General features: G+C 44.7%; 1 protein-coding gene across 1 annotated transcript; it reads left to right on the top strand.

Annotated features, from left to right (window-relative positions):
* Window positions 1-468: 468 nt before the first annotated feature.
* On the top strand, window positions 469-23094 carry CLEC3A (C-type lectin domain family 3 member A). Its single transcript, XM_040410049.1, has 3 exons — window positions 469-583; window positions 8312-8395; window positions 22706-23094. The coding sequence occupies exons 1-3, from the start codon at window positions 469-471 to the stop codon at window positions 23092-23094; spliced, it is 588 nt and encodes a 195-aa protein (XP_040265983.1).
* The last annotated feature ends 4048 nt before the right edge of the window (window positions 23095-27142 follow it).

Genomic DNA, 27142 nt, shown 5'->3' with positions numbered 1-27142 from the left:
AACCTCTTTAGAAAACACCCCTTTCTGATGTATGAGATGTATCCCTTTAATAATCTTTCTGCAAAAATAAAGGTTTGTAAGTGTTTACCTGATGCATGTCACTTTCTCAAGAAGTTGAAGACCTCATAAAAGTGGAAATATTCAACACATTTCCAAACTCTACCCACCCTCTCATCCCCCTACTGAACAGCTCCTCATGTGTTTTGCTGTTTGGGAAGAGGCTGAAAAGGAGCATTCATTCCTCTTATAGTATAAAACAGAGCTCACAAAAATAGCAAAAAATAAATAAAAAATGGGCCCAGGAGGGAGAACAAGGAGGTACCACATCCCATAGGCCAAAGAAGTATTTAACACATCCGTTGGAGAGGAGCCTCACTCAGCTCTGGGAGGAGCAGGACTTCACAGAACTTTACTCCATGCTCAAGATACTATCTTCAGCCGATTAACTAACAGTAGTGAGGAACCGCCATGGCTCGGACTGGGCTCACAATTTTTTTATTCGTCGCGATATTACTGCTGGGTCAGATCAGCGGACAGTCATCTAGGTCAAAGAACAAAAAGGATCGGAGGTCTAAGGAGAAAGGTAAGACTTCATTTCAGCATGACTGAGGTAGAGAGGTTGAACTGGTCAGCACTGGAGGGCACCAAGGAGGTGTCATGTCACCTACTTCTATGGAATTAACTGTAAATGTGATACAACATATCAAAAATGTAAGTTTTTTTTCAGGATTCCAGGATCAGTGGGGGTCTGACTCCCGGCTCCCCCACAATCAGCTGTTTGAAGAGGCTCCGGTAAATGCTATGACCTCTTCCTAGGCCAGTGACGTCACGATCATGGCTTATGGGCAGCTCAGTCCCATTGAAGTGAATGGTACTGAGCTGCAATACCGGGTACAGCCACTATTCCATGTACGGCGCTGTGCTTAGTTTGCAGCGAGGAGGCAGCAATGCTCTCCTGAGCGCAGCGATCCGTGTGGGGTTGAACCGCCACCGATCAGATATTAATAACCTATCTTGAGGTTAGATCATCAATATAGACGTCCAGGAAGACCCCTTTAAATTTAACCATTTTGAGGGGGAACCATTTGTATGTTTCTGGGCCCATTAGCCCTTATATGGTATGATGTAGGCATTTTGCATTATTGGTTGACTCTCTTAAAGGGGACCTGCCACCTCTCCTGAATTGTTTGTTTTAGTAAAGGATTGTATTCCCCGTGCAATAACAATTTTGGATCGCCTGTGTGGTGCCGTTCCTCGGTTAATCCTTCAGAATATTTAGGAATAAATTGACAGCTGGGTGCTACTAATCCCCTTGTCAAAAAGGGGTGTGTCCCGACACAGTCAGCACTGTGTACAGGGACTCCCCCCTACTGGTAGTGTCCAGCTGTCAATCTATTCATACATTTCTAGGAGGAATAACAGAGGTATGACACAATGTAGAGTTCTAAGAAAAATGTTTCAGGATTTTTATTTTATGGGAAACACAAGTATTGACCACAACAGTCATATCAGGAGTGGCAATAGGTTCCCATTAAGGATCTGTATGTCAAGAGACAAAACTTAAAGGTGTGGCCTAGTTCATACCCCTTCCAACATCAAAGGGTCCCCAATAATCAACTATTAGGTTGAATTCACATAACTTTATGTATTTTGCGGTACACAAAACACAGATCCGCAAATGGATGATATATATATATATATATATATACAGGGTCAAAAGTCTCAGGACACCCTTTTATTTCAGAAACGAAAGAGAAAATCAAATATCTGAATACCCAGCCTATCTTGTAGGCTATGTCCAGAACATGGCCGCCATCTTGAAAGCCGCCATATTGGATCAAGTGCAAATTTTTCCAATGGGAAGCGTTTCATGTAGCATATCAACACTGAAAGTTTCAACAACAACTGGGAACGTTCCCTGTGATGCACATCTATTTGACCAGTTCAATGCGTTGTCCTTGGTGCTGAACACAGAACTTTGAATTTTTTGAACTTTCTGTGTTGATCACTTTTGAGCCACAAGAGATATTCCAAATCTTATTGTGGCAATCGATTTCTGAGAAAATTGTGGGCTTCTTTGATATGCTACATGCCCCCCCCCCCTCCCCCCCTTCCCATTGAAAAGAATTTGCCCTTGATCCAATATAGTGGCTTTCAAGATGGTGACCATTTTCCGGACATAGCCTAAAGCAGTGGTCTCCAAGTCCAGTCCTCGGTCATGATTTGAGAATATGTCACAGAATGAACACCCGTGGTAAGTCCTGATGCAGTGACACTAATTATATCACCTGCTCAATACTAAGGAAATCCTAAAAACATGACCGGCAGGTGGTCCCTGAGAACTGGGGTTGAGGAACACTGGCCTAAAGGATAGGCCCTCCTCACCCATGACTTGCTGGGGTATTTAGATATTTCCTTTTCCTTTTCCTTTCTGAAATAAAAGTGTCTCCTGAGACTTTTAACTCGCCCTGTGTCTATACAGTGGTCGCTCAAGTTACAATAGTAATTGGTTCCAGGAACGACCATTGTAAGTGGAGTAATCGGTTCCAAAGCCCCAAAATGTCATCCAAGATTAGAGAAAATGAAGATTTAAGAAAAATAAGCAGATAACTAAGGGAGATAAAACAAGTCCTTACATATAACCAGGGGCGTTTCCAAGTCCAAACATTCAGGGCCCGAAGGTTATGGCAGCTGCAGGGCACAGTGTGATACATTACTACTTGGCAGAGAGGAGGAGACAAGCAGGGCTCCGCCCTCTCTTCTGCAATACCTATGCTGATTGGTGGAGGAGCAGTCAGCAGGCTTCTCTCAGTGCTGCAGCTCCACCAATCAGAGCCTCCTCCTGCCCGCTGACAGAGAGCGCAGGGGAAGCGCTGGTCGGCTGGCACACCATGAGAAAAGCCAGCCACAGTGTAAGGCTACATTCACACATCAGTATTTTTCTATATCCCGATTTTCGGTCCGTTTTTTGCGGATCCGTTGTTCCTGAAAATGTTTCTGTATGTCAACCATATGTCATCCGCAAAAAACGGAAACATGTATAAATTTCAATAAGCAAATAAAGTTGTTTGGATTTCTTTGAAAAAAAATAGAAAAAAAAAAAAGTGAATAAAAGTTTATAAAATAAAAATGTAATTTCCAGGAACGGAATCCGCATAAAACGGATGACATACATAATGACATACGAATGCCTTCCGTTTTTTGCAGATCCATTGACTTTGTATTGTACCAGGATCCGTATTTTGCGGAAAAGAATAGGACAAGTTTTATATTTTTTCGGACATGCGGAACGGAACAACGAAACGGACAGCACACATTGTAAAATGAATGGGTCCAGATCTGGTCCAGATCTGTTCCGCATAAAACGGAACAGATCAGGAAAGAAAAAACGGACGTGTGAATGGACCCTTAGGCTACTTTCACACTAGCGTTCTTTGCGGATCCATCACGCTTCCGTTACAATAATACAACCGCACGCATCCGTCTTGAACGGATCCGGTTGTATTATGTCTTCTAAAGCCAAGACGGATCCGTCATGAACTCCATTGAAAGTCACCGAGGGAAGGATCCATTTTCTATTGTGTCAGAAAAAACGGATCCGCCCCCATCGACTTACATTGTATGTCAGGACGGATCCGTCTCGCTCCAGACAGGCAGCGTTTTGATGTCCGCCTTCGGAGCGGAATGGAGACGGAATGGAGGCAAACTGATGCCTTCTGAGCGGATCCTTTTCCATTTAGAATGTATTAGGGCAAAACTGATCCATTTTGGACCGCTTGTGAGAGCCCTGACCGGATCTCTCAAACGGAAAACCAAAACGGCAGTGTGAAAGTAGCCTTAGTTCTACAGCTGTGTTTTTGGGAATGTGGTGGTTGGGGAGGGGGAGATATATACAGTAATGTAAAGCTGATCATTCCAAGATCACTCCAATAAATGATGGAGTGAATGACTCCCTTTATCTACAAGTATACCGCCAAATAAAGATCCACCAGAAAGCCTCTAGATGAAACACCCCATCTAAGACCCCAAATGACAGCCAACAGATCCTAGCCATTAACCCCTTAAAAGCTATATGATGGAACCGTACATCATAAGTGTTAAGGGGTCGTATGTGAACACATTTGTGCAGTTAAACAGAGGGGGGGGTTGCTCCCTCTGTCCCCCCATCAGAGCCCTGTGATGTGACTGTGGGTACATATCGCTCAAGCCTTAAAAAAAAACCAGATCCTTTAAAAGAATGGATCCTGTGCATCCGTTTTAGCCATTTCCATCAGAGATCGTTTTTTTTTTTTATAAGGTGGGGAAAAAAAGTCCTGCATGCAGTACGGTCTAAAAAAAACGGATCTCAGATGGTAATCGCTAAAAAGTATAATCTGTTTCTAGTGCTAAGGCGTGTGTATGTGTGTGGGGGGGGGGGGGGACAGGGCGGATATTTCAAGAATATGGCACATATGCATTGGGGCTTGAGCCCCAGATCTTTTGAGACCCTAGGAAAGCCCCTGCATATAACAGCCAGGAATAGCTGCTAACTAGCAAATGATACAGCGAGGTTACCAGAGAAGTGCCTCGATTAGTTGGGTCTGAGCCTGAGACATTGTATGTTGAGTCTGGTTTAAACTTACGATGGGTCAGAGAAGACCACTGGATGTAATATTGTATCCTGAGGCCATTGTATCTTGAGGGATCACTGTATACTATATATATATATATATATATATATGTTTATTTTTATTTTTAATTTTTTTGAGTTGTCTGGGTCCAGTAATTCCAATAACACACCCCAGTTATGTGCTCAGTGATAATTCGCCTATGAACAGACCCTACGAGTACACGGAGTACATTGTGGTGTTTACCAAGCTCAAACAGGAAATGTGATGTGGACTTTCTGGAAACAGTCATGAAAAGAGTCAAATGTGTAAAAATGATCCGTGAGTTATTGAAATGCTGCTCCGCTCAGGAGGAAGGATAATATTTGACTTCTTCAAAATGAATGCACCGTTTACAAAAAGTTCTACCAAGTGAGCGCTGAGGTCTTCACTGAAAATCGCACCGTAGATGCTGCAGAGCTGAGTTTGTCGATTTGCACAGCTAACGTTATATTTTTTTATGTGTTGTTTTAAGTAAATCCACTGCATTATGTGATCTGAGTTATCACAAAAACTCACCGATCCGGATCTGACCCATCTTTGTATTGGAGTACTGTATTTAGAGGGGCTGTCTCAGCAAGTGGCATTTATCATCAGGCACTTACTGATGTATTGTGATTGTCCATATTGCCTCCTTTGCTGGCTGGATTCATTTTCCCATCACATTATACATTGCTTGTATCCAGGGGTTACGACAAAAGGCTGCAGCGCATATACAAGGTGGACAGGAGCTGCTGCGCATGCATGCCTACTGTATGTGCGCCCCCATGGGAGGCCTGCACCTTTTACTATAGTGTGCAAGCGCGACCACCGCTGATGGATTGCAGGGTGGTCGTAACCCCTGGATATGAGCAGTGTATAATGTGATGGAAAAATGAATCCAGCCAGCAAAGGAAGCAATATGGACAATCCCAATACATTAGGAAGAGCCTTGTATTAACTTTCTCTACATAATAAATGCCATTTGCTCAACCCCTTTAAGTAAAAAAAAACTAAAAATACCATAAGAAGGTAGACTGTTCCATGTCGGAGTTTGTCCACCATTTATTAAGTGATAGCCTATCCTCATGATAGGGTATCACTAGACGATTGGTGGGGTGTCCTAGAGATGGCTTGGGCCTCATGCCCACGGCCGTTGTGCGGCCGTTCCATGCATTGGGGACCGCAATTTGCTGCGGCCAGGACGGATCAAGACTCATTCAACTTGAATGGGTCAGTGATCCGTCCGCACTTCAAAAAAATAGAACACGGACAGAAACACCATGGAGGCACTCCGTAGTGCTTCCGTGGGGTTCCATGGCTCCGTTCCGCACCACAGCTCCGGATTGCGGACCCATTCAAGCCGGGCAACAGCCGTGTGCATGAGGCCTTATCCTGAGGATAGACTTTTACGTAAAGGGGTTGTGCAGGGGTTTTATATTGATGACCAATCTTCAGGATAGGTCATCAATATCTGATCAGCGGGGGTCCGACACCCAGCAATTATTTACATGGGGCAATTATTTACTCGAGGAGCTAATCGAGCCAACTATTAGGAACTTAATGTTCATATGCACGCTCGTTCCTGACAACTGGCCAATTATTGGCCCATGTAAATTGGCCAAGGGGTTGTCCACCTTTTATTGAAGGGGTTGTGCAGGGGTTCTGTATTGAAGACCTGCACCAATCAGCTGTTTGAAGAGGAGGCGTTTCTACATTCAAGTACTTTTAATTACACTCGCTTCCAAGACGATGGTCAGTGTAATGAAGAGGAAGCAGCGCTGGCATGGAGCACCTCCTCCTCTTCAAGCAGCTGATCGGCGGGGGGTGCCAGTTGCAGGTCTTCAATATAAAACCCCTGCACAACCCTGCAATTTGCGATCCCCAATGCACGGGCAACGGCCGGGACGGATCAAGACCCATTCAAATTGAATGGGTCCGTGATCCGTCTGCACCGCAAAAAAATAGAACAAAAATAGAACATTCAAGTTAATGGGTCCGCATCCGTGATGCGGGGAGCACACGGCCGGCGCCTGCATATTGCAGACCCGCTGTTTGTGGGCCGCAATACTGCCACGGCCTGGCATCGGCCGTATGCATGAGACCTTAAAAAAAGGTGGACAACCCCTTGGTCAATTTACATGGGCCAATTTTTGGCCAGTTGTCAGGAACGAGCGTGCATATGAACATTAGGTTCCCAATAGTTGACTCCATTAGCTGCTCGAGTAAATAGTTGCCCCATGTAAATCTAACACCAATTACCCTACAAAGAGTTGTTTTTTTTATTGCTTCACCTCCACACAAAAAATGTATAAAAATTAGATCAAAAAGTTGTACACATTCAATTGGTATCACAGAAAACTACAGATCGCCACGCAAACAATGAGCCCTCACACAGCTCAGTAGACTAAAATATAAAAAACATTATGGGGGTCAGAATGTGGCAATGTTTTTATGTTTTTTTAAAGGCCGGGAGTAAAAAAATAAAAACATAAAAATGGGAAATAACTCTGTCAGGTTGTACACGATTGGACAAACATGGCTGCATTCTTCCAAAAACAACACAGGTTGTGTCTGGTATTACTTCCACGTACCTGAACTCCAGCTTCAGACTCAATCCATGGACAGATATGGTGCCGTTTCTAGAAGAAAGTAATATATTATAATCGCTTTAAAGAGAACCTTATTAAACCAGACATAATGGCTGGTAGGGTTGATCCTACTGAGTAAAATTATATCTGTCGTATGATCCGCTGTCGCGCTGTTTCAGAGATAATAAACATCTTAATATTGTGGTAATGAGGTCTTCAGCGCACCGAGGGGCAGGCCTGAGTCTTTTGAAGCCCCAGGGTTTCTCCACCCTCACTTACAGCCACTGCCTACAGCCCCTTGATTGACAGGGCCAGGCATCCTCTATTAGCGCATGCGCAGTAGTCTGTGGTACTGGAGAAGCAAAGGCAGATGTACTGAAAATGCGCTGATAGTGGAAACTGTGGCTCAGGCACGAGATAACAGAGCCAGGTGAGATGCCTGGTACTGTCAATCAAGGTGATGATGCAAGTGACTGTGAGGGGGGAGGAGCTCTGGGGCTTCAAAGGGTTCGGGCCCGCTCCTTGGTGCTTCGAAGGCCTCATAAATAAAGGAATAAGATGTTCAGTTTCTAAGGAATGGCAGATATAAAAAATGTTCGATTATTTTGGATGAGTGCAATAAAATAAACTAGTTACTTCTAACTCAATGCCGTATTGGAAACCTTATGAGGGAACCTTGGCCAGGGCTTTAAAGTGAAGGTTGGCATCACAGAGACCTGTTAGAAGAAGACAGCTTTGATGATTGCTAGAATGAAGGGGCACCACTAAACCCTTCTGAGTGCCATGCCCCTGTGGCTTTTGGCTGGGAGATCATTGACCGTGTTGACAGGTCTCCCATTGACTTCAGTAGAACTGAGCTCAGGCCTCGTTACAACTCATGAACCTCAAGGAGGCTACAGATAGCTTCTGGCATACTAAAATTGAGAAAAAGTCTAAAAGTGAAAAGGAAATAAAAAAATGTTTCTCCATAGGGTCTCATATGATGAAGTGTACAAGAGATTAGGTTGGCTCTTTACTTTCTAGGGGACCTTGAATTTGTAATTGTCTGTGTTACATGTTCTCCTTTTTTTTCTCTCATGTTCTCATTGTCTGAAGAAAAAGATGGAGACCTGAAATCACAGATTGACAAGTTGTGGCGTGAGGTGAACTCCTTGAAGGAAATGCAGGCATTGCAAACAGGTAAATGCGTTCTCCCAGTCTATAGGAGCCTGAGCATCCATGTCTGTATCTTTCCTGGCATACTGGGACTTGTAGCTTCACACTAGACCTGAGTGACAAGTTAATTCATAACAAATCGAATTTATTCTCAAACGTCGGCAAAGCTGCTGAATCGAATTCTTCAAAACTTCGCTCATCTCTAGTATTACCTGGCTGTGCATTAACCCTTTCCACAGTGCAGTGCAGATACAGGGCAATAACAGTGCAAAAGAACAGGATATATTAGAATAAGCATATAGAATGCAGTTCAACAATACTAAACAGTAAAAGTACACACAACAGCATAAATCATAGTTCAAGTTAAAGGGGTAGTTCCATGACAAATATTCTACAGTTTTCAAACCAGCACCTGGATCTGAACACTTTTGTAATTGCAAGTAATTAAATATATAGCATAGCCACTGAGTTATTTAATAAAATGTATCTGTATAGCGCCACCTGCTGTTTTTTTTCTTATTTCTTTGTCCTGCTCATTGAGATGGCCGCACATGCTCAGTTTCATACTTCAACTGCCTCCTGAGCTGTGATAGGCAGAGCATGGACACGCCCCCTTAGCTGCAGCAGAAAAGACACTCCCCTTGAGCTCAGATTGATATAAATCTAGCAGAGCAATGACTGGGGAGATCTCGGGACCCATGTGAGGGACAGGGCTGGTTTTAGCTTTGTTAGAAAGAGACTGTCATGTACTATAGGATGTCAATTTTTTTTACCTTAGTCATCGAAGAACCCCATTAACCCTTCAAAGTGCAATAAAGTCGATGGCTTTGCACAGTAGCAATAGGGGCAAATGTCTACAAACATCCATACAGTTCAGCGCTCCATACACCAGGTGCCCTTCTAACTTAAAGGGGTTATCCAGTATCTACAACAGCCCCCTATGTGCCGGGCCTCTCCATGGGAATATACTTACCCTGCTCTCTGCGGCGCTCCTGGGCCCGCACCGCTGCTGCTTCTCCCTGTACACGGATGAAAACATCCGGTGTCGGGGTGCAGTACGCAGCCCTGCAGGGTGAGCGAATGTGAGGTCACAGGGGTAGTTAAAAAACCGAGGGTTGTTCTTGGTACTCACAGTTTTTATATACCCTGGGCAGGCATACAGCAGTGATGGAGAGGCTGGCACATGGATCCTCTGGGGCACTCTCTGTGTATAGGGACCAGGCCAGGTGGTAGGTGAGGTGCCCTGGGTGTTGTAGGTTTAGTGTGCCTGTGGCAAGATCCCTTATAGTTCGTGACGCCAGAGTCGGTAACGGTGGCACACCGATTTGTTGTAGGAATAATTGAGGTACACAAAGTTGCAGTGAACCAAAACTTCTTTCTACTGAACAGTCCAACTATATACAGTCTTCAGTTAGTTCCATATGCATAATGTTGAATACAGGCAGGCTTCATACAAATGGCAGGCAAAGTCTTTGCAAGATACTCAGAGGGAATAACACTTACAGATCAGGCTGTACTTTCCTCAGATCCTGTCTGGCTTTCACCAAGGCCCGTATGCCCTATAGCTGGCTTTATCCTTGGGTAGGGAAAACTTCCTCTGGTATATGTCTTCTTGCTGTAAATATCCTTCTGCCCTTCAGCTTTCTATTTGGCTGGATAAAAGTGTCTCTGCACTGTACTTTTAAAGGTGCTATATATCTTCAGGAGGTAACTTCTTCCCCTCGATTAACTTCTGAGCTTCTCTCGCTCAGGGACCTCAGGCAGGCTAGACTGAGCTACTTAGCCTCCTGGATTAGACTGAACTAACCCCTTCCTGTCTGGGCCTAACTATATATACTAAGGGGTTCCCTAGCTCCCTCTACAGCTTGGGAGGAGAAATTACACCCCTAACAGGCCTGGTACACAGGAATTAACATGACATTATACATTACAATGCAATATAAAATACCATAGCAATTTCACACAGGAGGTGGAGAACAACATGACCCTTAGTAGTGCCCACCCTTACGTAGTGGGACACTACAGGGGGAGGCGGAGCAGCCAATGGCAGGCGGGGATGGGGACGAGCCTCCCTAGCACCGCGGGTGACGCTAGGGCGGCTCGTCCCAGTCCCCACCTACCATTGGCTGCCCCCCAACACCGGTTGTTTTATTCTGTGTACAGGGAGAAGCAGCAGCGACTTGGACTCATTGATTTTTTAATTCAGTGCTTGGATTGATATCATGCTGCTCCGCTCTTGCAATCGACTCCTCTTTTGTGGGGCTGGTACACAGGTTGTGGTCTGGCTCTGCAATGTTCTTTCTCTCTGAATTGAGCAGGACACACTTGGTGACTAGCTTTCTCGACCTAGGTCTGCAGACACCTGTCCCTGTCCAGGACACACACCAGACTCGGTCTACTACATAGAGGACCTGTCACTGTACAGGCTCAAACCCCAGCTGTCTTCTGATCTTTGGTTCCCTCTTCCTGACACACAGCACCTGGACACTGTGGCAGGCTCTGCATGCAGGGGGAGTGTAGCTCCTCTGCGGGTTACACGGACATGCCCCCTGGTCTAGAGAGGCGCAAACATCTCATATTAAACCGGAACTCTAGGGGAGTTTGATTAGTAAATATGCCAATCAGTATCCAAAGTGCCATTATGTGCCCACATAGCTGTACAGTGCCACATCCTGCAATACTGTGCCCACATAGTGCCATAGTGTTCAACATAGAGCCATATTGGTAATTCCTACAATTATATATTAGTGAACTACATAAACAATCGCTTGGTCTATATCTATCTCTCTCATATCTATCTATCTATCTATCTATCTCATATCTCAAATAAAATCAGCTTTATTGGCAGGACTAAATACATTTTAGCATTGCCAAAGCAAGTGGAAAATAATTGGGTAGGGTTGGGGGATGGGGACATATACAGGGCGGAGGTATAGGAGTCCATGGTATATCAGGCTCCTCTCAGTCTATGGCAGGCAGTAATATATTGTGCTGCTATGGCCGCTGTGTTCTCCTCTTTCCCCAGCAGTATGGAGAGTCTCTCCTTCTCCTCCATGGAGGTGAAGTCTGGGCAGAGATCAGACAGTCTCCTGCAGTGAGTCTCCCTGACTGCTGAGTATTTGGGGCACCGCAGCAGGAAATGAGCCTCATCCTCCACGGCCTCCTGGTCGCACTGCTGGCACAGTCTGCTCTCCCTGGGCTTGTACCTCTGTCAGTGACGGATTCAATGAGCAGGCTGTGGGCGCTCAGTCTGTAGCAGCTCAGGATCTGTTCTGTAGGCTCTGGTAAACTGTCAGCTTCTGTGATGTTCGCATGTCGTTCCTCCAGACCCTGGTATACTCCTCTTTACCCTTGTGTATCATCCTCTGGATTTCCCCCTTTGCCAGGCTGTATTGGTTGGTGGCTTGGGCAGGCTGGTTTTGGGTGACTTGTTACAGGGTGCTTTGTTTTTCTAGGGCTTCTTGGTGTAGCAAGGCTTTGTGATGACAGGAGCTGGGACTGCTGCTATGCAGATGGGCTCTGAATAATAGCGCCCTCTTCTGGACAGCAAAGTAAAGTGGGAATCTGCCCAGTTCTGCTCGACAGGCGCTCTTTGAGGTGCTTCTGTGAACCTGGAGAAAGTGTGTGCGGCCATTGAGAATATGAAGTCCAAGGCTTCGACATAAGTTCAGCAATTTTCTGCCACTTTTATTTACTATGCTGTCATAGCTGTTCCTCTCGGTGTGGACTGAGCTGTCACAGTCAGTGTCTGCTCCGAATATATAGACATTCCCGTCAGTTGTCAGGTAGTCTCTCTCCCTCCCTGTTCTTGCATTGAGGTCTCCAAAGATGAGAACATTGCCCAGGGCCTGGAAATGGGCGGCTTCCCTCTGTAGGATCTCAAAGCTGTCGGGATTGAAGTATGGAGACTCTGGTGGAGCTATGTATGCTGCACAGAGGTAGACGTCAGCCCGAGAGGTGAGGATGCAGCGGCCTATCCTTACTCAGATGTGGCTGTCTCCTCTCTTCACTGGTCTGATCTGCTCATGGAGCTCCTCTTTATACCAGACTAATATTCCTCCTGAGCTCCGGCCCAGCTTGACTCTTTGTTTTTCAGAGCAGAGACAGAGATCTCCCTGTATCCGGTGGGCCCCAGGGATTTATTCTCTGTCTTAGTCCATGTTTCTAGGAGGATCTGTATGTCAATGCACCTTACATCAGAAGGCTGAAGTGTTCAGGCCCTGAATGTTCCAGCGGCTGACAATAAGAGATGTCATTGTTTCTCTGTATACCTTGTAATGAGCTGCCCTCCATAGGACAAGCTGGATTCTTGACGGTGCCCATGTTGTAGCAGTTTGGTCCAGTAAGTGTTCTGCATAGAGTGCTGAGCAGGGTCTTTATCTCCTCAATGTCTCTGCTCTGCATTACTCTATGTGAGGCAGGTGGATTCCTTCATGGTTTGTGCCTCTGATGGCCATATTTTGGGTAAAGGTCACCATTTCCAGTTTGTTGAGGAGGGTATGAGGTTTCAGGTCTATTTGTTGTTGGTGACTTCTCCATAGGTTTTTGTCTTGTGTGGGGTCTGGGGTCTCTGTTGAGCACTAGGTCTTTGAATTATTTGGCTAGAAGGCTAACTCCTTGGGTATTGAGGTGTTTATTGTCACATAGATGATGATGATGGTTTATGGAGGGGTGTTGTTCCAGAGTGATGTCTGGCCTGGCGCTGATTTTTTCTGCCAGCTCTGTGTTGATGCTCTGGATGATGTGTTCAGGGATGTCCTTTCTTGGGAGCAGAGATGACAGGATGATATTACAGCTGGGGAACTTCTGTTATGCGGTCCCTGCTAGCTGGCTCAGTTGTCCTGCTATAAGTTGGTCCTGGAGGTTATTGGTGCCTGTGTGTATGATAATGTGGTGGGGTTTGGTGAAATATGGATTATTGATGATGGCTGTTGCTTGTTCGATAGTAGAGCAGCAGATTTTACTGACTCTTTTTCCTGGAAAAAGTCGCTTTGTGTTCAAGTACCGTATTTTTTGCCCCATAAGACGCACTCCCCCCCCCCCCCCCCCCAAAGTGGGGGGGAAATGCCCCTGCGTCTTATGGGGCGAATGCTTCCATTTTACATCACAGTCTGCGATGTATGAGCCGGGAGAGAGGAGGGGCTGGAGTCCGGAACTAGGGGCGGGGCCCGGTGCAGTCACTGTACTCTTACACCGGGCCCCGCCGCTCACCAAAGTATTTATAAACCTGAATCCTTATCCTGTTATTAAGTTGAACTAACGCTGCGCTCTCCCATGTTCCCCTGTATCCCCACATCACTTACTTAAGCTTCAATAGCAGGCAGAGCGGACGGCAGCAGTAACGTCACTCACTGACGTAGAGCGCCTGCTCCGCCCACTTTATGAATGAAGCAGGCGGAGCAGGCGCTCGACGTCAGTGAGTGACGTTACTGCTGCCGTCCGCTCTGCCTGCTATTGAAGCTTGTTCGTAAGTGATGTGGGGATACAGGGGAACATGGGAGAGCGCAGCGTTAGTTCAACTTAATAACAGGATAAGGATTCATGTTTATAAATACTTCGGTGAGCAGAGGGCCGGTGTATTGGGGGACACTGTTATGAGGGGGATCTGTGGATGACATATAGCAGTGTCATCCACAGATCCCCCACATAACAGTTCCATCCACAGATCTCCCACCCCATAACAATGCCATCCACAGATCCCCCACCCCATAGCAGTACCATCCACAGATCCCCCATAACAGTGCCATCCAGATCCCCCATAACAGTACCATCCACAGATCCCCCATAACAGTGCCATCCACAGATCCCCCATAACAGTACCATCCACAGATCCCCCAAAACAGTGCCATCCACAGGTCCCCCACATGACAGTGCCATCCACAGATCCCCCATAATAGTGTCATGCACAGACCACCATTAATACAAAACCCACCAAAAGCACACCTTTTGGTTAAAAATGTTTTTTTTCTTATTTTCCTCCTCAAAAACCTAGGTGCGTCTTATAGGCTGGTGCGTCTTATAGGGCGAAAAATACGGTATTTACCATTGGAGTCTATAATCAGAACAGTATCAGGGCATGGTGACTTACTGCTCCTGTGTTGTCTCATGTTCATGTCCGGTCTGCTGCTCGGGCTTCTTGTAGGAAGCTGCTGTGTTGGGGTTCTGGTAATGGTTGGCTCTGTTGTTGGGGTCTGTTGTGGTTGTGTACTTGGGGCTGTCAGCTCTGGTCCCCCTTTTATTACTCTACTGTCCTTTGCTTTGCTCTCATTTTCTGTTATTTCCATTTGGCAGTTAGTTGATATATCGGTGTCATGGCTGCTGGCTTTCATTTGGTTCTCACACCCTTCTTTCCCTGGGTTCCTCTCCTTGATTAGGGGATAAGTCTGGGATTTCAGCTTTTCTATCTCTGGTCTCAGTTTTGTGTTTTCTTGCTGCAGTTCTTGTAATTTACCTCTTATTTCCTGCAGGTCTGAGGCCTGCTCACACTTCAGTCTGGTTCTCTCTTCAGCAACTTGGTCATTTGCATTTTTGTCACCAGAATTTCTTTGAAGCTTCTCTTTAAAGTGTATAAAGTCTCTTTCTAGCTGAGATAAGCAATCTTTGAGGATCTCTAGGGAGGGGTGTGAGGAATTAGGACATGGGGCTGGTGTCTCTGGTGGTTTTCTCTCTAGGGGTAAGGAGGTCTCTGGTGGTTGTCTCTGTAGATTTGGGATCATCACTGCTCTTAGTCAGTTCTTTGTAGGTTTGTGCCTGGACTTTAATATGAGGGAGGATATCTTCAAACTGGCCGAGGTTGTCCTCAGTGCCCTGGATGACTATGGTGCCATTATTGTACACGTTGATGGCGAGTGTGACGTTATTGTCATTTTGTGGGTCTTTTACCCTGACCTTGTTGATGCCACACCTGGTGATATTCTTATAATGCCTGCACAGGGATGTGTGCCAGGCGGTGGGCTGCTCGCTATAGAAAAGCACATTAGTTTTTCTCTTTTCTTCTTCCTTTAAGGTAAAATCACTGAAAAGGGTTTCTGGTCTCTCTCTAATTTTGGCATGTTTTATGACTTCTCGCTTGAGTGCTTCTCTGGCCTTCACAGTATGTGATCTCCTGGGTGTCTGACCCCCTGCTGTCTGAGGCTACAGTCTCTAGCTCTATCCTATGATCAGCTACATTCTTGGAGCTTTCTTTTTCTAAATTATCATTTTCTAAATTGTAGTTTTCCATTTTCTGGAAGCTCTCCATATTCTTTACTTCTATGGGGTGTGCTCTCTAGAAGGACTATTAGGTGATGGAGCTGAGTGCACTTACCTTTAGATGCCTTCAGAGGCTCAGCTCTGTCTGATGCTCCCTGTTGCTTGTAGTCTGTGTTATAGGTAGAGTTCTTGTCTGATCAATAAAATCCTGTTTTTATCCTTTTTTGTCCTTATTTTCAGAGATTTTTAGCCTTCCTTGTTTCTGTCATCCATGGAGTCAATATTTTCCAGATTTTGTCTTACAGATTGCTCATTACAAGGTATAAATTGGTGGAAACTCAGGAGCTCATGTTTAGTGCTGTTTACTCCTGGGACTCCTGTATCTATCTCATATCTATCCATTTATCTATCTCCTATCTATTATCTATCTATTATCTATCTATATATCTATCCTTCTATCTATCTATCCTCATATATATCTCATATCTATCTATCTATTTATTTCATATCTATCTATCTAATATCTATCTATCCTTCTATCTATCTATCTTTCTCATATCTATCTATCTATCTATCTACAATAAAGAAAAAGTTCCACTGCACTTCCATATGGTGAAAGAAATCTGTCCTTTATTCACCCATGCAGCTTTTCTGTCCACTTGCTGGGACTTTTTTCAAGCAATACAAAAAGTGCCATATGCCAAACATATATATCTCAAGTTCAATTAAAGTGCATACATAAGTGATAAAGTGCATAGTAAATATATATACAAAAAGAACAAATAATCTGCGCATAGTAATTCATTATATAGTCCAATATATATTATCATCAATACGTGTTCATATATACCTCAAAAACATGATTCCACAATATAAAAAATTGTACAAATAGATAATAGGTTATTAGTGAAATAATGTGTACCCATGGGCATGATATCATATAAATTAAGATTAAAAACATACGGACATCAGCCGGAGTTAAAGGGGTTATCCCACTTCGCCTTTTCATACTTACCTGCTGCCAGCGCGCCGTTCACTTCCTGGATTCTGGCTGGGGGCGGGCTTCATCTTGATTGAAGTCTTCCCCCGGCCGAGCCGCACGCTGGACTGAACGCGCACGCCGCTGCGCATGCGCCATGGTGACTTATTCCTGGCCAGGATAGTACAGAGCCGACGTGCGCGTTCGCGGCTCTGTAATATTCTGGCCAGGAAGAAGTCACCATCGCGCGTGTGCGTTCAGGACAGCGAGCGGCCCGGCCGGGAGAAAAGAAGGAGTTTTCTGCGCAAGCGTGGCCACCGGGATTCCGGAGAAGAGCAGTGGCCGTAACCAGGGGAGACTGAATGACAACAATGAGGTAAGTGGGGATGAATTTTATTAAATATATTTACAAATATGATCACTGTCAAATCATTAACAGATTTAACAGTGATCATTATGATGGGAATACCCCTTTAATCAATGTTCTGCGCAATCTCCAAGGAGCTAGTATCAAGTCAGTGACAAGAGAACATACACTGTGTCGTCACGTTTGATGCGCAGTGCAGTCATCATGTCAGTTATCAGCTGATCCATGTGTTATCGTACTACCATGGTAACTATAAACAAGCGCCACATCCACATGGAAACCCACAACCTAACAGTGGTATATAATCAGCAGTTCGCCTGTCATCAACCACGCATCCAATACCTATTATGAGTGACCTGTAAAAATAAGGGGACCAGGTGCGGTACGTCCCACCATCACGTGCATTACAACCGCACACCGTGAAGTCTGAACACCGCTCGATATATGGTTCACATACATCGAACACCGTGGCAGAACAAATTATCCCTCCTATAGATATACATAATGTCAGGGAAATATAGTGCGTGTGAGTTCTAGATATAACTCCATTTTGCCCCCTGTAAATATTTTGGGGTTGCCAAGGAATATTGCAAAGAAAAAAGTTATATAAACCGAGAAAAATAATAGTATTAATTCAGCCATGATTTTTTGCACGAAGGGTTAACGCCGGTTGAATGTCCAACTTGCTTGACTTGTTCTGTGTCTGCAATAAATAAAACAATACAAAGTATTATCATCATAATCGGGCCCCTTTTATATAAATACTGACTCACATTCAGATGTGGTAGAGATACAGGGAACCGCAGAGGAAAAACACAAACCGCAATCCCATTAGTATAAGAACCAAGGTTTGGAGGCCACATTCAGACCATTAGGTTTTAGAGAATTCAAGGTGAAAATCCATTCTACCGTAACTCACGTTTTTTTTAGAGAGAGGATGTGATTCGCTCCCCTACGTGTTACAGGAACATGGTCCACGATCATGAATTGGAGATCGTTCTCACCACGCTGCTTCTTCTTTTTTATCTATCTATCTCATATCTATTATCTATCTATTATCAATCTATAAGAAAGAAATCTAGTGGGCAGCACAGCAGTATTTTTGTAAAAATGGAGTGCCAGCGACTGAAGAGGTGATCCACCAACTATACAAAAATGAAAAAACTCCACGGCACTTCCAAAAAAGTATACGTTTATTCACCAGAAAGCGATGTTTCACTCCTCTCAATGGGACCGTTCTAATATCTATCTATTTATTATCTATCTATCTATTATCTATTATCTATCTATTATCTATCTATCTATCTATCTATCTATCTATCTATCTATCTATCTATCTATTATCTATCTATTATCTATCTATCTATCTATCTATTATCTATCTATTATCTATCTATCTATCTATTATCTATTATCTATCTATCTATCTATCTATCTATCTATCTATCTATCTATCTATCTATCTATCTATCTATCTATCTATCTACCGGTATCTATCTCATATCTATCTATGTATCTATTTATCATCTATTTATCATCTATCTATCTAATATCTATCTATCTATCTATCTATCTATCTATCTATCATCTATTATCTATCTATCTATCTATCTATCTACACACAGTATACTAATTAAACTCAGTCTTACAATAGGTATCTAGAACTCCAGCCACCTCCTGGCATATCGTCTGGGCAGTGTTGTTATAAAATGCCCATTATGTACCAGTCTCTGGTTATCTCACCTCCCAAATATCATTTTAATTGCAACCTTTATATCCTTTCTCAATCTGATGCTGAACATTGGCGCTGCCATCACACAGGGACGTTTCCTAGGTCCCATGGTGCATGAAACCAATAATTATTTAGTCTGTAAACTGCAAGCCAAAAATATCCCTTGTAGACAGCACCGATTCTGCACCGTCACTGGAAGTTCTACAAGTTATAAACTCCGACCCGACAGTGCCCCGGATACATAGATAGAAACGACAATATGACGCTCCTTCATTAGGAGCTCAGCATAAGCCATTACTGCTTTTCATATTTACCAAATTCACCACATTGCCCCATATAGGACAAGAGCAAAAACAGGCCTTCAAAATACATACCCCACACAAATCCAGAAATACCTACATCATGACTATTATGCTCAGGTCACCTACCTAATCAGGCCGTCTGCCGCTCCTCCTCGCTGGCATGATGATGTCCTGTGGCCCAGGAGGAGCTGAGCGGAGGATGGGAGGGGTAGTGGCTGCAATGTTTATTCACAGTGGCAATGCTCACACCGTTTGCAAGCACCGTATTCTGGTATACAGCAGATGTGTCATACTCGGTTGACCAGCTAATAGGACTACCAGGAGGTAGCTGTCAGAGCTGCATCCTTCTCCAGAAATGGATGGTTGTTTGAAAAAGAAGCACAACCCCTGAGCTTACAGCATGCGGTTTGTTAATACACTGCTCAAAAAAATTAAGGGAACACTTAAACAACACAATGTAAGTCCAAGTCAATCACACTTCTGTGAAATCAAACTGTCCATTTAGGAAGCAACACTGAGTGACAATCAATTTCACATGCTGTTGTGCAAATGGGATAGACAACAGGTGGAAATTATAGGCAATTAGCAAGACCCCCCCAATAAAGGAGTGGTTCTGCAGGTGGTGACTACAGACCAATTCTCAGTTCCTATGCTTCCTGGCTGATGTTTTGGTCACTTTTGAATGCTGGCGGTGCTTTCACTTTAGTGGTAGCATGAGACGGAGTCTACAACCCACACAAGTGGCTCAGGTAGTGCAGCTTATCCAGGATGGCACATCAATGCGAGCTGTGGAAAGAAGGTTTGCTGTGTCTGTCAGCGTAGTGTCCAGAGCATAGAGGCGCTACCAGGAGACAGGCCAGTACATCAGGAGACGTGGAGAAGGCCGTAGGAGGGCAACAACCCAGCAGCAGGACCGCTACCTCCACCTTTGTGAAAGGAGGAACAGGAGGAGCACTGCCAGAGCCCTGCAAAAAGATCTCCAGCAGGCCACAAATGTGCATGTGTCTGCTCAAACGGTCAGAAACAGACTCCATGAGGGTGATATGAGGGCCCGACGTCCACAGGTGGGGGTTGTGCTTACAGCCCAACACCGTGCAGGAAGTTTGGCATTTGCCAGAGAACACCAAGATTGGCAAATTCGCCACTGGCGCCCTGTGCTCTTCACAGATGAAAGCAGGTTCACACTGAGCACATGTCTCAGACGTGACAGAGTCTTGAGACGCCGTGGAGAACGTTCTGCTGCCTGCAACATCCTCCAGCATGACCGGTTTGGCATTGGGTCAGTAATGGTGTGGGGTGGCATTTCTTTGGAGGGCCGCACAGCCCTCCATGTGCTCGCCAGAGGTAGCCTGACTGCCATTAGGTACCGAGATGAGATCCTCAGACCCCTTGTGAGACCATATGTTGGTACGGATGGCCCTGGGTTCCTCCTAATGCAAGACAATGCTAGACCTCATGTGGCTGGAGTGTGTCAGCAGTTCCTGCAAGACGAAGGCATTGATGCTATGGACTGGCCCGCCCGTTCCCCAGACCTGAATCCAATTGAGCACATCCGGGACATCATGTCTCGCTCTATCCACCAACGTCACGTTGCACCACAGACTGTCCAGGAGTTGGCAGATGCTTTAGTCCAGGTCTGGGAGGAGATCCCTCAGGAGACCGTCCGCCACCTCATCAGGAGCATGCACAGGCGTTGTAGGGAGGTCATACAGGCACGTGGAGGCCACACACACTACTGAGCCTCATTTTGACTTGTTTTAAGGACATTACATCAAAGTTGGATCAGCCTGTAGTGTGTTTTTCCACTTTAATTTTGAGTGTGACTCCAAATCCAGACCTCCATGGGTTGAAAAATTTGATTTCTATTTTTTTATTTTTGTGTGATTTTGTTGTCAGCACATTCAACTATGTAAAGAACAAAGTATTTCAGCAGAATATTTAATTAATTCAGATCTAGGATGTGTTATTTTTGTGTTCCCTTTATTTTTTTGAGCAGTGTATTAAAGGGGTTATCTCATGATTGATATAAAAAAAAATGAAAATCAGACATCATAAAGTACATGACAACCTCTTTCTAACAAAGCTAGAACCAGCCGTGTACCTCACATGGATCCAGAGATCTCCTTGTTCATTGCTCTGCAAGATTTATTTCAAGATGGCAGCTCAGAGGGCATGTCCTTTTTGAGGGGGTATTTCCTTCCTGCCACATCACTCTCTATCACAGCTCATGGGTGTGTCCTATCATCAGCAGATCTCAATCACAGCTCAGGGGTGTGTCCTCTGTGGCTGCAGTTCTCTTCCTATCACGGCTCAGGGGTGTGTCCTCTGTGGCTGCAGTTCTCTTCCTATCACGGCTCAGGGGTGTGTCCTCTGTGGCTGCAGTTCTCTTCCTATCACGGCTCAGGGGTGTGTCCTTTGTGGCTGCAGTTCTCTTCCTATCACGGCTCAGGGGGGTGTCCTCTGTGGCTGCAGTTCTCTTCCTATCACGGCTCAGGGGTGTGTCCTCTGTGGCTGCAGTTCTCTTCCTATCACGGCTCAGGGGTGTGTCCTCTGTGGCTGCCGTTCTTTGCCTGTAACTGTCTCTAGGAGATATAGTTGGTAGCAGATGAAAGATGGAACTGAGCATATGCGTCATCCTCAGTGATGTTACTGAAGTGGACAGAGAAATAAGGAAAATAACAAACAGCAGGTGGCGCTATACAGATAGATTTTATTGCACAATTCAGTGGCTGTAATACATTTTTTAATTGCATGCAATTGTAAAAGTATTCAGATCCAGGGGATGGTTTCAAATGTTTTTATATATTTTTGTAGGACAAGCCTTTTACAGTTAAAGGATTTATCCCATGACTAATGTAAATAAATGACAACCTCTTCGTAACAAAGCTAGAACCAGCCCTGTACCTCACAGGGATCCAGAGATCTCCCCATTTATAGCTCTGCTAGATTTATATCAAGCTCACAGCTCAAGGGGAGTGTCTTCTCCGCTATAGATAAGGGGGCATGACTCAGCTCTCCCTATCACAGCTCAGGAGGCGTGTCCACGCTCTCCCTATCACAGCTCAGGAGGCGTGTCCACGCTCTCCCTATCACAGCTCAGGAGGCGTGTCCATGCTCTCCCTATCACAGCTCAGGAGGCAGTTGAAGGATGAAACTGAGCATGTGCAGCCTTCTCAGTGAGTAGGAAAAAGAACAAACCGCCGATGGCGCTATAACAGATACATTTTATTGAATAGTTCAGTAGCTATACAAAAATTTTAATTACATGCAATTACAAAAGTGTTCAGATCCAGGTGCTGACTTGAAAACTGTAGAATATTTTTCATGGGACAACTCCTTTAAGGAATGCAGAATTTGTCAGGAGCTACCCCTTAAATCAGATTTGAGTGCTATTTTATTATTTTTTACATCTTATAAACATACTGCTACAGAAATACAAATGTATTTTATGATGTGGTTTCCATAGGGACCAAACTGCTCCTCGTTATGTATGTCAATGTGCAGGATCACATAGGCAAGTGCTGCCTGAAATCCGACATCTAGTATTTAGGGTTAAGTCCGATTATTATTTTGAGACTTTTCAGCCTCGATCTCCTCCGTGGCTTTGAAATATGTTTTGTGATTATTTTTGTGTTTGCTTCAATTTTAAGGCTCATAAAACAATGCGTTTTTTTTTACGTATGGAATGAAATTTTATTTTACGGATGCCGTCACCCGGTATCATGATAAATGACATCAGCCTCCTTTATTCCTTTATTTGCAGTCTGCCTGCGGGGTACAAAAATCCATAAAAAATGCTTCCTGGCCTTTGAGGAAACCAAGCATTTTCACGAAGCCAACGAGGACTGCATAGCCAAAGGGGGCACCTTGGCCACACCGAGAGACGCCGACGAGAACGCCTCCCTCCGCGAATATGGAAAGAAGAGTCTGCCGGGTGCCGGGGACTTTTGGTTGGGCATCAATGATATGGTCAATGAGGGGAAATTTGTGGACGTCAATGGAATTGCTATTAATTATTTTAATTGGGAGCGGTCGCCGAATGGAGGCAAGCGCAAAAACTGCGCTCTTCTGACACAGGCTTCCCAAGGAAAATGGGTGGACGAAGTTTGCCGTAGCTTAAAGAAATACGTCTGTGAATTTATAATACCCTAGAGGGCGGTTACTACCATGGGGGTGGTAAAGGTTCTGCCATATTGATGACCTACAACGTTACAGTATTAAAAAAAAACAAAAAAAAACGATACGCCCATTTATCAGGTCCGTCTATGGGTATTTTCAGTCTCTCTCTAAATACGTACAGGTGTAGCACACCTGAGTTTGTTAGATATACTGTAGCAGAGCTGATGCTGCCATTAGGTTTTCCATAGAACTGTAGGTAGAGCTACTTCATGGTTCAATGACATTTCCAGCACTGCTACATCCGTACTTTTTCTGTTCCAAATTTTTTAGCTCTATACATAAAGGGGCTGGGCCATAAATGATGCAAAAAAAATCATATAGTATGCAACAACCAAGGTACCTGACATGGATCCAGAGATCTACCCATTGATTGCTCCAATTCTTTTGCTAGATTTATTTCAGGCTGGCAACTTGGAGGGTGAGTCCTTTCATGGGGGTGTGTCCTTCATGCTCTAGCTCTTTCCCTGTAGCTGTCACAGCTTCTAAGAAGATATGGCTGATGACAGTTGAAGATTTAAACTGAACGCGTGCGACCAGCTCCGTGAGGTGGACAAAAACAAGGAAAAGAGCAAACAACAGGTGGCGCTGTACAGATACATTTTATTGAATAACTCAGTTGCTATACTAAATGCAATCAAAATAGTATTGAGCCAGGTACTGGGGTAATGTATAGGGGCAGTGATACTGACCATTTTTGTAATATACTTTAATTGCTGAAATCGTACATTTCTATTACAAAAATAGCTGTAAAGTGGCCCATTTTGAGCCTTAGCAATGCTCCTCTGTCTTCTGTTTACAAAACTGTGGAGACTTGCTCAATACTGACTGTGGTATGTAAACAGAAGACAGAGGAGCGTTGCTAAGGCAACAGTCAGTATTGAGCAAGTCTCCACAGTTTTGTAAACAGAAGACAGAGGAGCATTGCTAAGGCTCAAAATGGGCCACTTTACAGCTATTTTTGTAATAGAAATGTACGATTTCAGTAATTAAAGTATATTACAAAAATGGTCAGTATCACTGCCCCTATACATTACACAAGTAAAAATAGACTGGCAGTTACACTTTAAAAACTGCATGTGTCATTCCAGCCTTAGGCTACATTCACACAAACGTATTTTGTTTCCGTGTCCATTCCGTTTTTTTTTCTTCAGATAGGATGCGGACCCATTAATTTCGATTGGTCCGGCAAAAAACGTGAACATCACTCCGTGTGCTATCCGCATCTGTATGTCCGTTCCATAGCCCTGCAAAAAAAAAAAAATAGAACATGTCCTATTCTTGTCCGTTTTGTGGATCAGGATGGGCATTGTTACAATTGATCCGCAAAAAAAAAAAAAAATGGATGCCATACGGACGTCATCCTTTTCTGGGCGAATCCGCAATTTTCAGACCGCAAAACAGATACGGTCATGTGTATCTAGCCTTAGAACTCATGCACATGACTGTATATATTTTGCGGTCCACAATAACGCATTCCGCAAATAATACGGATGACATCCGTGTGCATTCTGTATATGGAATGGAACAGCTGGCCTCTAATAGAACAGTCCTATCCTTGGCCGTAATGCGGACAATAATAGGAAATGTTCTATTTTTTGGCGGAATGGAAATAGAAACGGAATGCACACGGAGTAACTGAAATGAATGGTTCCGCATACGGTCCGCAAGAAAAACGGAACGGACACGGAAAGAAAATACGTTCGTGTGCATGAGCCCTTAGGCCCCTTTCACACGAGCGTGACGGATTAGGTCCGGATGCGTTCAGTAAAACTCGCACCATTTTGCAAGCAAGTTCAGTCAGTTTTGTCTGCGATTGCGTTCAGCTGTTCAGTTTTTTCAGCGCGGGTGCAATGTGTTTTGATGCGTTTTTCACGCGCGTGATAAAAACTGAAGGTTTACAAACAACATCTCTTAGCAACCATCAGTGAAAAACGCATCGCACCCGCACTTGTTTCACTTCTATGGGGCCAGGGCTGCGTGAAAAACGCAGACCATAGAACATAGAACATGCTGAGTTTTTCACGCAACGCAGAACTGATGCGTGAAAAAAATGCTCATGTACACAGACCCATTGAAATGAATGGGTCTGGATTCAGTGCGGGTGCAATGCGTTCACGTCGCCGATCGCACCCGCGCGGAAAACTCGCTCGTGTGAAAGGGGCCTTAGACTGGTCCTAGTTCTGCATCTGCAGTTTTGATGTGGAGTTGAGGATTTTGAAGGCCATTGTATTTTCATTGGTATTTAGCGGGTACGATCTGTCCTCCGCGCGAACATCAGGATTACTATACCTTGTATCATTTAGTTTTGTGCCGACACTCATTTTGTACCTGTCTGTAAACCGCCCCCGAGAGCCGCCCATCCTCACATGTTATTTATAAAGTACATTTTGCAATCCTATATACTTTTGGTATCCTGTTTGTTTCAGATGCTGCTGCTTTTGAGTGTTTTATATCCTGTGTTCGTCTGTGTTTTGAACTGCTACATGTGAACACAGTCATTCAGCTCATAGAATCCTAAGGCTGGGATCACAAGTGACTGAAAACCCAGCAGAAAAAAAACCTAAAAAAATAAAATATAAAACCACAAACTTTACAGTTTTTGGCATGGAAAAGCCAGCAGATTTCACCCCTCCATTCTGCAGGTTTTTTTTTTGTGGATGAGAATTCAGAAAGTCTGCCCACACCGATTGGATAGTGTCAGGCTGTGCAGGGACACACCCCCAACTGGTAACACCCAGCTGGACCTTCATTGCAAACTGCTAGTAAGGTTACTTTCACACTAGCACTTTTTGCGGATCCGTCACGGATCTGCAAAAACGCTTCTGTTACAATAATACAACCGCATGCATCCGTTATGAACGGATCCGGTTGTATTATGTCTTAGCCATGAACACCATTGAAAGTCAATGAGGGACGGATCCGTTTTCTATTGTGTCAGAGAAAACGGATCCGGCCCCATTGACTTACATTGTGTGTCAAGACAAATCTGACTCGCCTGGGGCAGACACAGGCAGCAAAGGGCCCCTGTGCAAAGGATGTACCTGCCCCCCCCCCCCCCCCCCCACCAAACCACACATACAAATATAAACAAGCATAACTATGCACACCTAGTCCCCTTAATGCACCCACATAGTAATTACTCCCCCTTTGTGCCAGTACATAGTAGTTATGTCCAGATATGCGTCCCCTCACAGTAGTAATGGTCAGATATGTGCCCCCTTCACAGGAAGTTAAACAAATACACTCACCTAGCTGCTCATGATCACAGTTCAGCCGCTGGTGCTCCACAGCAGTAGCAGGATGTACTCCCACTAAGCAGGGAGGAGGAATAATGGGGAGAACCACATCTCCCAGCATTTCTCTGGCACTTACATTCATTCCATGGCATCACAGGTCTCCACTGCTGAGCTGCCTCTTTCTGCGTTGGTCACATGACGGTGACCTCATCACAGGTCCTACCTCCATGTCCATTGCTGAAAAGATCACATGACTATGATGTCATCGAAGGTCCTTCAGTTATGGAGTGTAGACACAAACCGGCAGCAGATTTGCAGTAAGTGATAATCAGGCCCCACCCCCAAAACTCCGCCCACTTCTGACCTCCACACCAAGGTGCCCAGGTTACCCTGTTGCCAGTGGTAGGGAATAAAAAATATGATAAGATAAAAAAATAAACCACTCTGCTGGCACTGGGATGGGCCCCCTCCCTTGCTGGACCCCTGTGCAGCTGAACCAGTTGCCTAGGCGGTATGTCCGCCCCTAGTTACAGATGTTCTTCTTTTTTTCTGAGTGAAGAGCAGTGATTTATCGTGGTAGTACCATAAGTCCCAGCTGACAATGAGCAGCACAGATCCTCTTTGCAAGCAGTCACCAAGCTAAAATGGCACCAACTGTTCTTTGAACTGTATAGCGGTGCCATTGGCTGAAGCATTGTTCCAGCCAATCGCAGTATCTGGTGTCTCCTCCCTGACCTGTAATCAGTCCCAGCCCCCTGCAGTGCCATAAGTAAGCCGTGTACCGG

The sequence above is a fragment of the Bufo bufo genome, chromosome 10 (assembly GCF_905171765.1).
Source record: "Bufo bufo chromosome 10, aBufBuf1.1, whole genome shotgun sequence".
In the NCBI taxonomy this organism is placed as follows: domain Eukaryota; kingdom Metazoa; phylum Chordata; class Amphibia; order Anura; family Bufonidae; genus Bufo; species Bufo bufo.
Note: the sequence above shows the minus strand (reverse complement) of the source record. Positions and strands in the feature narration are given on the sequence as shown.

Excerpts from the sequence above, each read along its gene's own strand:
- CLEC3A (XM_040410049.1), top strand. The coding sequence starts at position 469 with ATGGCTCGGACTGGGCTCACAATTTTTTTATTCGTCGCGATATTACTG. Across the intron at positions 584-8,311 it reads TCGGAGGTCTAAGGAGAAAG|AAAAAGATGGAGACCTGAAA; the intron begins GTAAGACTTCAT and ends CATTGTCTGAAG. Across the intron at positions 8,396-22,705 it reads AATGCAGGCATTGCAAACAG|TCTGCCTGCGGGGTACAAAA; the intron begins GTAAATGCGTTC and ends CTTTATTTGCAG.